Source organism: Mus caroli, chromosome 9 (genome assembly GCF_900094665.2).
Source record: "Mus caroli chromosome 9, CAROLI_EIJ_v1.1, whole genome shotgun sequence".
NCBI lineage: Eukaryota > Metazoa > Chordata > Mammalia > Rodentia > Muridae > Mus > Mus caroli.
In genome coordinates this window covers 16,819,646-16,832,614 of record NC_034578.1, presented here as the reverse complement: position 1 = coordinate 16,832,614, position 12,969 = coordinate 16,819,646, and the positions used below count along the sequence as shown (strand labels likewise).

The window sequence follows — 12,969 nt, the reverse complement described above, 5'->3', positions numbered from 1 at the left end:
TTTACGTGGTGCTGAGCATGGATCCCAGAACTCCCAGCCTTTTATGCAGTCTGCCTACTAACTGAGCCACAGGCCCTACAACCAACTCGCTGGTGCTTTGATTTTCAAAAGAAGGTATCGCAATTTAGAGCAGGCTGGCCTGAAACTCGCAGTGGTCCTCCAATCTCAGCCTCTTCAAGGCTGGCAGGACAGGCAGGGCTCTGCAGACTTATAAATGGTCAAATTCCCCTAGCTCATACGTGGCCACCAGGGGGCGCTAGGAGCTGGTGACTGGCAGGGATCCTCGTTCTCAGGTCCCGCAGGAATGTTGCTGGCGGAGCGAGGCGGCTGTTGGCCTCCATCCCGGAGCAGCTGCTGCTGCTGCTGCCGCCATCCGACTCGCCTTCCCCTCCCTGGGACCTGGGGATTTGAAACTCAGAGGCACGGGCGGGAGGAGCGGACTTGCAGGGACTTATCTGAGCAGAGATGAGTGGCCTGGAGCCTCCCACTGCCTCCAGGGCATTCAGCCCAGGGCTTCCCGGGAAAAGGCTAGGCAGGCTTCATGTCCATTACCAATGTCCATGTAACTGGCAAGGGCTGATAACTGATTAAACACCTAGTGGGTCCAGCACAGAGCAGCAAAGTCTTCCTTAGCAACTCTTGAGTTTACAGAAGAGGAACTGAGGCTTCCCAGAAAGGCGCTGTTTCTGTTCAAGTGGACCCCATCAAGAGTGCCTCAACTAAAAGGTACCAAAGTAGTCATTCCCAGCTCCAGCCCCGTTGTTCTAAGGAAATCACATACCCTAGGTTGGCTTCTGTTTATGCTAGCCGAGGATGATCCTGAACCTCTGATTCTCCTGCCTCTACTTCCTGAGCACTGGGTGTACAGTTATGGACCCTGTATCTGCTTCGTTTTTGATTTTGAAAGATTTCCGTGTGTCTGCGCATGCCTGCACATGCATAAGGGCCTTGGCTTGTCTGTGAAGGTCAGAGCGTTACCCATGGTGCGGGACCACACCTTCCAGCTTGTTTCAGACTGAGTCTCCTGTTCTCGAATCTGACTTCCATCTCTCCCAAGGACTAGGAATCGCAGTTGCTTCTACTACTGCATCCGGCATCACGTGGGTGGGTTCTGGGATCTGAACCCTGGTCTTCAGGATTTCAGCAAGTGCTTTCTGAGCCATTTCTGCAGCCCAGTTTGTATCTTGTGGCCTAAGATGGCCTTAAACTCACTGTAGAACCCAGGCTAGCTTCAAACCTACAATTCTCCTGCCTCAGTTCCCACAGCTGGATTAGCAGGTATGTACCCAGTCCCCAGAGTGCTTCTAATCACAGCCTTTAATTTCCCTGAGGCCTGACTTCCTCACCTCTCTGGACACTGTATATCTCCCTCCCTGCCTCCTCCGGGAGTCTGAACAGTGAGGACACTCCAGAGGAGCCTGTTAGGAGAGAGAGTTCAGAAGCTGACTTTGTCTGTCTAATAGTTTTTGTCATTCTGGGCATGACAGAGATTCTCACTGCATTTGAACTGAGCTTCCAACCCGATAGTCCAGGACAGTTATGAAAGATGAAGCAGCGGAGACAGGTAAGGCCTACCAGCTTACTGTGCCTGGGTAGTCAAGGAAGGCCTCTTGGAGGAAGCAGCATTTAGGCTGAGATCATAAAGTCATCAGCAGGCAAGGTGGCACGAGTGCTTGTGGGCCCAACTATTTGGGAAGGCTAAGGCAGGGGAATCCCCTGAATCTAGGAAGTCAAGGCTAAGCTGGGCAACATGCTCAGGCCTTGTAACCAAAAAAAGGGTAGGTGGGCTGGGGAGGGGGGAGCTGAGAGAAATCTCAGGAGTGAGGAGATGCTTACTGAGAAGTGTTTGCCACACAGCATGAGGGTCTCTGCTCGAATCCCCATAATTGATGCAGTGTCCTCTGTCCGTGAGCCAGGACTGCACATATCATATATACACATGCAGAGGCTAAGAAGCTAGCAAGTGCATCAAGTGGAGGGATGATAAGTTGGAGAGGAATAAAGATTGCATTGTTTCACAGAGGTGACCGACAATGGAAAGACTGGGTATGGTCCCACTGAGTGCAAGGTTGACTCGAACTTCACGGAGACCCTGTCTCAGGTGACAGAGAGCTCGCCTGGCATGCATGAAGTGATGGGTTCCACCTCAGCTCTGCACAGACCAGGCATCGTTTGCACACCTGGCACTCTGGAGATGGAAGCAGGAAGACTAGGAGTTCAAGGTTACCCTCAATTATATAGTAATGTCAAGGCCAACCTGGGACCTCGGGACCCTGACTTACAAACCAAATGAACAAACAAACAGAGCAACAAGCCTAAGACCAGGTTAAAAAAAAAAAGGAAGAAGAAGAAGAAGAAGGAGAAGGAGAAGGAGAAGGAGAAGGAGAAGGAGAAGGAGAAGGAGAAGAAGAAGAAGAAGAAGAAGAAGAAGAAGAAGAAGAAGAAGAAGAAGAAGAAGAAGAAGAAGAAGAAGAAGAAGAAGAAGAGAGAAAAGAGCCAGTGTTATGGAGCAAACTTTGATTCCAACATTCTGGAAGCAGAGGCAGGTGGATCTCTGAGTTTAAGGCCAGCCTGTTCTACAAAGTGAGTTACAGGACACCCAGGGAAACATATTTACACAGAGAAATCCTGTCTCAAAAAACAACAACAAAACCCATAACAAAAACCCACCCAACCAAAAACAACCCTAGGGCCAGGCGGATGCTTCTGTGAGGAAAGTGTTTGCCTTGCAAGACCTAAGACCTGAGTTCGAACTCCAGAACTGAGGTGAAAAGCCAGAGGCACTGGTGCCCACCTGTGATCTCAGCACTTGTATGTGAGGTAGGAGGTGGAGACTAGAGAATTATCCAGAAGCTCATGGAGCAGCTAGCATGGAGTATGCAGCACCATAGAAGCAGGAAGACAGATCCTGCCTCAACACGGTGGGAGGAGAGAAGAAACTCCTGAAGCTGTCCAAAGACCTACACACACACATACACACACACTCACACACACACACTCTTTCTCTCACACTCACACACATGCATACATTCTCACACACACATGCACACACACACACACACACTCACCCATTCACACTCACACACACACACACTTACCCACTCATACTCACACACACACATGCACACACACACACACTCTCTCACACTCATACACATGTATACATTCTCACACACATGCACACACACACTCACCCATTCACACTCACCCACTCACACATATACACACACACATACACACATACTCTTTCATACACACTCACACACATGCACATACACATACACATAACATTCACCCACTCACACTTAGATACATGCACACATACTCACACACACGCACACTCACTCACACTCACACACATCCTCTCACACACACATCCTCTCATACACACTTGTACACTTGCACACACACATGTACATGCACACACATACACACACATACAGCCTCACATGTACACATGCACATACACACACATATAAAGAACAAATATTGAAAGTAAATGAAAAATCACTCTGTGATAATTTATTTATTTGAAAAGATTTATTTAGTTTTCTTTGTGTGTTTGTGCACATATGGTGTGCAGTATCCTTGGTGGTTGGAAGAGGGTGGTGGGTCCCCTGAGGATGGAATTACAGTTGACTCTGAGTTGCCTAATGTGGGTGTTTGGAAACCTGGGTCTGCTGCAAGAGCAACTGAGTGTTCTTAACTGTTGAGCCATCCCTCCAGAGTTTGTTTTTAATTTTAATTAATTTATTTTTATTATATGTCCTTTGGTGTTTTACCTACATGTATGTTGTGTGAGGATGCCAGATCCCGTGGAACTGGAGTTACAGTTGTGAGCTGCCATGTGGGTGCTGGGGATTGAACCCAGGTCCTCTGGAAGAACAGCCAGTGTCCTTAACCACTGCACCATCTCTCTAGTTCCTTGTTTTTAAAATTTTTAAAAATGACTAAAGCTGGGGGATGACAAGATGGCTCAGTAACAACCAATAACACCGGCTGCTTTTCCAGAGGACCTGGGTTCAATTCCCAGCACCCACATGGCAGCTCACAACTGTCTGTAAGTTCAGTTCAGGGGATCTGGCACACTCTCACACACAATCGTGCAGGCAAAACACCAACATATGTACAATTAAAATGATAAAAAAAAAATGCTAACACTGGCTGTGGTGGCTCAGGACTGCAATCCTAGCAGTTATAGCAGGTGTGGGAGGGTCAGGAACTGGAGAGCAGCAGCAGCGCTGAGGCCCTGAACTCAGAAGAGAACATTAAGATGGGAAATTTCACATTGTGCATATTTCACCATATATACATATATATATATACATATATATACACACACACATATACACACATTTATACATATATACACACATATATATTTATACGTATATACACATATATATTTAATTAAGACAACGTTTTAGTGGGAAAAAACCAAGCATATCAATCTTTTAATCCTTTCGCTGAGAGCAGCCATCTTGTTGCTTTGTTACCGAGTTCTTTTTTGAATAATGCACCTTGGAGCATTTTCTGCAGAGGCCCAATCAGGCTTCCTCATTCTCTTTCAAACCTGCAATGCATTCTGTCTTGTACAGGAATAATCATTTCTGGGGCTGGTCTGCTACTGACAGATCCTTGGGCTGTCTCTAGGGTGTTTTTTGCTGTTATATAAACACTAGAATGAATACATCATTTCACTCGTGTGCCAGAGTTCATGAGATAACTTGGCCACAGTCTGTGCCTTTGGAATTGCTGTATGAGCATCTTCAAGCTCATCTCCATCCTGAAGGGCTGCTGTCTACGTGCTGGCTTGTTTGCTCCCCTGGAACATTACTTACTCTGGGTGATATGAGACTTCTACATTGATGCAAACAGTTCTTACCACTGGGCTGGAGTGATGGCTCAGTAGTTAAAAGCTCTTGCAACACTTACAAGGAACCTGGATTAGGTTCCCAGTACCCTTAATCTTGGCTCAGCAACCATTTATAACTCCAGTTTCAGGAGATGTGACACCCTGTTCTGGCCTCATCAAGCACTGCATGCAATTGGCGACCATACATGCACTCAAACACAGAAAGTGTAAATGGTAGTCGGGTGGTGGTGGCGCAAGGCTTTAGTCCTAGCACTTGGGAGTCAGAGGCAGGCAAATCTCTGAGTTCGAGGCCAGCTTGGTCTACAGGGTGAGTTCCAGGACAGCCAAGGCTACAAAGAGAAACCAAGGGTACAAAGAGAAACCCTGTCTCAAAACAAACAATACAATAAACACATACATACACACACACACACACACACACACACACACACACACCAAACCAACAACATAACTTCTCAAAACAAAGTAAATAATAAAGGTTGGTAGAGTGCTGCTCAGTGTTAGGACATGAGACTGGCATGCTGACATCTTCTGGGGATGGGAGAGAAGAAAAAGGAGTAGAAGAAAGGAAGGAAGGGAGGGAGGGAGGGAGGAGGGAGGGAGGGAGAGAGGGAGGGAGGGGAGACATAAGAGAGAAACTCAGGTACTTTAGCCTGAGCAGCTGCAGGATGGGTTGTCCTGCCTGAGCTGGGGACGACTGGACTGCAGCAATGCAGAACCAAGTGTGGGCCTGTCTCCAGCATCGGCTGAACTTGGGCCAGCCTCCCTGTCAGGTCAGCAATAACATCCAGCCAGTGTCTAACACCAGCTTCCCCTGGCTGTGTTTGTTTGTATAGTTACCACTCTTAGCAATGAGGATTCTCTCTTCGATGCAGCTGAGTCTGACTCAGTGTGATTTCAGCAGCATAGGAATGTATGGTGAGTTCAGGGGATCGTGGTCTCAGCCTCGGGAAATCCAGAGTGATGTAAAGCCATGGCTGGAACCTCCTCAACTCCCTCTGCCTCCCACTCCATCCCAAATTCTTCCCCCATGGGCCTGAATGAGTGAACAAGAGAGTCTGTACTGTCTCTGGGCAGAGCCCTGCTGTTCCAGGTAGAAGGGTGGGACAGGTCAGTTCTGATCTGTTTGTCTAGGCCACACACGTGTTGGGAGGCAGCCACAGGCCAGGAATCGGAGACCAAGGTTGAGGAGGTGAGGCCAGCGAAAAAGGAGCCTGTGGGCAGTTTTCACATACAGGCTTCCAGAGGGGTCCATGGCCTTAAGCGCTGTCAGTGGGAGGTAGCGAGCGTTGGTCTGTCTGCGGAGTGGGGGTCTGGTGGAACCGATGACCTTGGCAATGACCTGTGGAAGGGGACTTTGAGTTCTGGGACTTACAGAGCTCTCCAACATCCCGAGCCATGGTGCTTGTCCACCTACCTGGGCCACATCCTGTGGGCTCTGTCCCACAGAGCGGAAGAGCTCCCTGGAGGCTGGGAGGTACAAGTCCCGGAAGTAGCCCAGGGTGTCAGGGTCTGCATCTGGGAACTCTGCCTTGGAAACCTGAGCCAGGAGTTTCCCTTCAAAGTCAGTGGTGACTGGACCTGGCTCCACCATTGAGATGCTGGGAAGAGGGGCAGGGCTTGGCTGTTGGGCTCCAGGCAACTCACTCCCTGCCCTATGCCCCATCTTTCAGCAATCAGGTGTTGACATCACTATTGTTGTTATTTTGAGACAGGGTCTCACTGTGTAGCCATGGCTGTCCTAGAACTCACTATGTAGTTCAGGCTGGCCTTGAATTCACAGAGATCTGCCTGCCTCTGCCTCCAGAGCGCTGGGATGTTGTGTGCCACAACATCTGGTCCCTCCTTAGAATTTATTATTATTGTTGTCGTTATTATTTTGCACTGAGCACTGAGATGGTTCAAATGCTCATTGCTAAGCTGTAGCCCAGCCCACTGTGGTCATTATTTCATTTTTCTTCACTCCCTGTCTGTCTTCTCCTCAGCTGGTCTCCCCTCTCCTTTCTCTCTTCTCTTTCCACTTTGAAAAGATTTTCATTTGCATATGTTAATTATGCATAATAATGGGTATCTTATTCACATAGTGTACTTAGATCATATTCGCCTCTCCCACTCCTGCTGACCCTTCCCTCCTCCCGACCAGTCCCCCTTTTACTTTAATGTCTTTTTCTTTTTTTGTGACCCTGTGAGCTTCATGGGGCCTGCTTACAGGTAATGGGTGAGAGGCTGTTTACAGGGCCCTGCACGGCTTACCAATGGCTACACCTCTGAAGAATGTCTCCTCCTCCAGAGCAAATGTTAACTGCCTGTGCCTTCCACAAGCGTTCCTTCACCGTCCCCCAAATCGCTCTCTCCCCTTCCCTTTGGCCACCCAGGTGCCCGACTCACAAGATATTGAATTGTCGCAGCTGGATAGCGAGACTCTCAAAGAACCCTTCTAGGGCAAACTTGGAGGCTGCATAGACGTCATTGAACATGACACCTGGAAGGGGCGGACAGAGGACAACTCAGGTGTGTGTGTGTCAGTCATAGACTTTGTGGGCCCAGGGTAATAAGGTGTTTGGAACACAGAACGAGGAGGATTGGGCATTTGAATGAGGGGATGTTGAGGGCCAGAATCATGGGTGTGTGGGATTGTGCAATGGGCCACATAACATCAGGACAAGGTCATTCTGGACAACATGTCACCACCTTTTAGCTCTGCCTGCTCCTAGGGAACTCCTCTAGTTCCCTCCACCTGTATCTGTTTTTCATTTACTTATGGCATCCCCAGGGTTCATGGGCACAGTGACTTATTAATGCTTCTTCATAGCAGATGCAATTAGAGGGTGGCTGAGGAAGAAGTCAGATCACAGGATATGTTCATGAGGTGGACGGGCATCTAGAAGGATTTGAGGAGGAAGAAGATCTCAGAAACACAGATGGCAAGAAGGGGACTTTTAGAGTAGGTCCAGAGCAGACATCACAAATAGATCTCCATGTCTTTTCTGCTGAGTCTTGGAGTCCCAACACTATTTACATCCCTGAGGCCTGATGGGGCTTTTGTCAGGGAGGAGGAGCTCTGAGGCAGCACTGGATTTCAGGGGTGTGAGTGAAAGGCTGTTTCAGGGATATCCAGAAATGGAGCTGATTCTGGGATGTGGATGGCTGTTGATGGCATGCAGATCGCAGCTGCCTACTCCTTCACCAGGACAGACAAGATAAATCCAGAGTCCTTCTCAACACAAGTTCATTTGAACTATGAGCTAAAACCGATTTGACAACCTTCTAACCCTGGATGCAGGGAGGGTGTCCCCAGACTTACCCTGAAGCCCCATAACACTGCTGACCACCACGATGTGGCCCTGACGCCTCCTCTTCATGCCTGGAAGCACAGCTTTGACCAGACGGACAGCTCCAAAAAAGTTGGTGTTGAACACGCTCTGCATGGTGGCTAGGCTGAGTCCCTCCAGGGGCCCCACAAGGCCTACTCCTGCATTGTTCACTAAGGGATAGTACAGAGAGTGTTGCTTGAAGCCACCCCAAGGACCCGAATCCTCAGAGCCAGTCTAGGAGGAGACACGTGGAACCTAGGTGGTATTGAACAGTTTTGTACAAGCCTTGGGCCTGGGAGAGTGGGTGGATAGAAGAGCTACTGGAAAATGAATCTTTGTCATACATGTGTGAGCAATTCCCATTTGCCCTCAGACTGCACCAGGATGGCCAGACCCACCCACCTTAACAGGCTCCATGAGGACATGAGTGGCTGCTTCATCATTCTCCTGTCTTTGAATGACTCACTGAAGTAATTTTCCCAACCACATATGCTTTTCTCCTCATGAGAGGAGCCCTCCCCCAAAGTCTGGCATCTATAATTAACAGATTGGTATTCCTGACTCTTAGCCAACTGGTCTACCTCTACCCCTTTATCCAGGGCTAGAATCTTGTTGATGATATATACTTAAGAGTTGGTGTGTGTGTGTGTGTGTGTGTGTGTGTGAGACCCCAGGGTCTACCAAGTCTCACCTAGCACATCCACTTGTCCTCCCTCGATGTGGCTGAGACAGTCAGTCACTGACTCATCACTGCACACGTCCAGCTGGACCACGCTGAGGGTCTTTCCAAGAGCTTCTCCAGCAGCTGCCTCCAATGGCTCCTTCTTCCCTAGGTCCCTCATGGTGGCCACCACTGGAGGCAGAAAGCAGAGCTGGACAAGTGCTGGACTCCTTTGCCCTGTGTGTTTCTCCAGGATGTGTGTATGTGTGTCTGCTTGTGTCTGTGCACACACATACCATGGCACAGGCATGGAGACCAGAGGCCAAGTGAGGAGGCAGTTTTCTCTTACACTGTGGGTCCTGGGAGTGAACTCAGGTTCTCAAGCTTGAGAGGCAAATGCTCTTACCCTGTGAGCCATCTGGCCAGCTGCACTTTTACCCTGTGAGCCATCTGGCCAGCTGCACTTTTACCTGGTGAGCCATCTATCTGGCCAGCTGCACTTTGTTTTTGAGACAGTCTCTCTCTGAATTTGGAACTCACCAAATAGACTAGATTAGCTGTCCAGGTGAGTTCCAGGGGCTCTTCCTCCCTTGCCTCTCGTGCTGCGATCACAAGGACATGCCATTGAGCCTGACTTTTTTACTTGGGTGTGGGAATCAAACTCAGGTCCTCACACTCATGTGGGAAGCACTTCTATATTGTTTTTTAAATGTTTAGGTTTATTTTACTTTTTAAAAATGTGTGAGTCTTTGTCTGTGAGCATTTGCATGCATCGTGTGCAGGCTTTGGATAGTTGGGAGCCACCACATGGATATTGGGAACCGAACCCAGGTCCTCTGCAAGAACAGCAAGTGCTTTTAACCACTGAATCATCTTTCTATCCCTCCTATTTTTGTTTAAAGAGAGATTCTTGTTATGTAGCCTCAGCTACATGTGGAGACCAAACTGGCCTTAAACTTGTGGAGATCTTCCTGTCTCCGTCTCCTAAGTGTTGGGATGACAGATGTGAGTTAACTGTGCCCAACTATTCCTATCTTATTTCTCTCTCTCTCTCTCTCTCTCTTTCTCTCTCTCATTCTTTCTTTTTTCTTTTTTTTGGTTTTTCGAGACAGGGTTTCTCTGTGTAGCCCTGGCTGTCCTGGAACTCATTTTGTAGACCAGGCTGGCCTCGAACTCAGAAATCCGCCTGCCTCTGCCTCCCGAGTGCTGGGATTAAAGGCATGCACCACCACGCCCAGCTTTTCTTTTCTTTTCTTAAAAGATTTATTTAAATCTGTAGCTGTCTTCAGACACACCAGAAGAGGGGGTCACATCTCATTACGGGTGGTTGTGAGCCACCATGTGGTTTCTGGGATTTGAACTCAGGACCTTTGGAAGAGCAGTCAGTGCTCTTACCTGCTGAGCCATCTCGCCAGCCCACCCAACTCTTTCTATGGTCTAATATGAACAGTCACAGATGAAGACCCATGTGTTTGCACACTTACATTTAGCACCAATCTAACACATCCACACTTATATATGTTCACACATTCCAACTTTGTACACATACACACACACACACTTTTAAATCTATGTGTGTATATATATATATATATATATATATATATATATATCTATATATCTTTTTTAAGATAGACTCTTTATGTAGCCAGGCTGGTCTCAAACGCACTATATGGCCAAGGTTGAATTTGTACTGCAGATCCTCCCGCATCCAGCTCCTGAGTGCTTGAATGACAGATCCAGGATCTCCAGGACGTTTTTTGTGCTAAGCAAGTCTTCTATCAACTCAGCCCCCCAGTTTCCCCATTTTTAAAACGAGGAAGAAGAGAATGAGTGAGCTCCCCACTGGGTGGAATTAAATGGGAGAGTAGATTCACTTAGAATGGTCTCAGATAACAGTTAACTGGACACGTGCCTCTCACCCCAACATTCAGGAGGTTGAGTCAGGAGGATCTTGAGTTCGAGATTAGCATGGGCTGTATAGTGAGGTGGTGTCTCAAAAACACAGCAGAAGACTAGGGATATGGCTGGGTGGTAGAAGCGTTGCCTAGCAAGCACCTGGCCCGGAGGTCTGTCTTCAGGACACATAGACACACACTCACATGCGCGCACACACACACACACACACACACACACACACTGCAACCACCACCAACCTCCTTTAGCAATATTATTTTTTAAAATGTTTTACTTTTATTTGTGTGTGTGTGTGTGTGTGTCTCAGAGGACAACTCATAGTAATTGCTTTTCTTCTTTTACCATGTGATCCCAGGATTGAACTCGGGGCGTTGACTCTGTGGCAAGCACCTTTACCTGCTGAGCCCTGTTGCAGGCCCCTTAGCAGTGTGTATACCCACCCACAGGGATCAGCCTTGCTCACAGAGGAATTTATGCTCTTACACGCACAGCTCTGCCCACCTCTAGCCCAGAGGGCTGGGAGAATCAGCTTTGCCAACTGGGGTCATGTTCTCACCCCGGCAGCTGGCTTCATAGTGACAATGTCTGCCAGCTTCCTCTCTGGGTCAAAGGAGTCAGGGATGGCCTGCACAGTTGGAGTAGTTAACAGCCCCTCTGAGGCCTCATGTTCAGGTGCACCGTAATACAGTAAGATCTTCATATTGGAGTCCTAATCAGCTTACTGGGCATTGTCAGCCACCCACGTCAGGGATGCTGGAGCCAGCCTTCTGTGACAGCTCCTCCCCCACACTCCACACTGCCCCTCGGGATTTATAATTTACTTTGTGTGTTTGAGTGTTTTGTCTGCATGCATTGTCTGCTGGATGCTCTGAACCGGAGTCCTGGATGGTTGTGTGTGCTGGGAGTTGAACTGGGATCCTGCTCTTAATCACAGAACTCTCTCTCCAGCCCCCACTTTCTCTTTTTTTTTTTGAGACAGGGTCTCGCTATGTAGCCCTGGGATTCATTATATAGACCAGGCTGGCCTTAAACTCAGAGATCCGCTGTTTCTGCCTCCCCAGAGCTGGGACTACAGGTGTGTGCCACCACGCCTGGCTCCACACACTTGCCTTTATTTCTTTAACTTTTTTTTAACCACTGGACATGCTTAGTTCCCCACCGTTTCTCCTTCCCTCTCTTGCTTTTCTTATATTTTTGGGACAAGATCTCTTTATAGCCAAGGGTAGCCTTGAGTTTACCATAGTCCTCTTGCCTCTGCTCTTGAATGCTAGGATTACAGATCTACATTGGCCCTTCCTTTCTTTCTTCTCTTTCTTTTCTTTCTTTCTTTCTTTCTTTCTTTCTTTCTTTCTTTCTTTCTTTCTTTCTTTCTTTCTTTCTTTCAGATAGGGCCTCACTGTGTAGCCCTGGCTGTCCTAGCTTGCTCTGTAGACTAGGCTGGCCTAGAACTCACAGTGATTTGCTTAACTCTGCCTCTGTCTCTGTACACTACCCAGAGCTGAAAGTTTTTTGTTTGCTTGCCTATTTTATTTTGAGGCAGGTATCACTATGTGGTCTAGGCTGACCTTGAATTCAGAATCCTCCTTCTTCAACGTTGTGAATAGTAGTTTCAGATATGCTCCACCACGTGTCTGTTTGTTTTGTTTATTTGTTTTTTTTTTTTTTTCTCTCCAGACAGGATCTCATGTAACTTAGGCTAGGGTTGAATTTGCTATGTAGCTGAGACTGACCATGAACTTTGGATTCTCCTGCTTACCTCTTGAGTGCTGGGATTAGACATGTGCCACCACAACTGTCTTCTCTTAAACCCAGGGGTTTATACATGCTAGGCAAACATACTATCAATTGGTGAAATTTTTCATGTGCACACACACACACACACACACACACACACACACACACCACACCCTGTAACTTTTTTCTGTCATCCAATATTCAAGAAATACATGTGAGGGGTTGGAGAGATGCCTCGGAGGGCTGAGGTTCAGATCTTAGCACTCACACAGTGGCTCACAGCTGTTTCTAGCCCCAGCTCCAGGGGATGTGACATCCTCTCTGATCTCCTTGGGAACCAGGTACGCGAGTGGTATAAGTGGTATACAGATTCACACTCAGGTAAAACACCCCACACATAAAATAAAAATAAATAAACTATATATATATATATATATATATATATATATATATATATATATATATAT

At 47.7% G+C, this 12,969-nt stretch overlaps 1 protein-coding gene across 1 annotated transcript in view; it reads right to left on the bottom strand.

Annotated features, from left to right (window-relative positions):
• Positions 1-5,504: 5,504 nt before the first annotated feature.
• Rdh8 (retinol dehydrogenase 8) overlaps positions 5,505-12,969 on the bottom strand; it is a 7,732-nt gene continuing 267 nt past the window's right edge. Inside the window, exons 2-6 of the mRNA XM_021171186.1 lie at positions 8,882-9,043; positions 8,181-8,360; positions 7,265-7,358; positions 6,294-6,477; positions 5,505-6,218 (exon numbers count right to left, since the gene is read on the bottom strand). Of these exons, the coding sequence (XP_021026845.1) occupies positions 5,988-6,218; positions 6,294-6,477; positions 7,265-7,358; positions 8,181-8,360; positions 8,882-9,043 (851 nt within the window). The 3' untranslated portion in view covers positions 5,505-5,987. The remainder of the gene's footprint in view (positions 6,219-6,293; positions 6,478-7,264; positions 7,359-8,180; positions 8,361-8,881; positions 9,044-12,969) is intronic.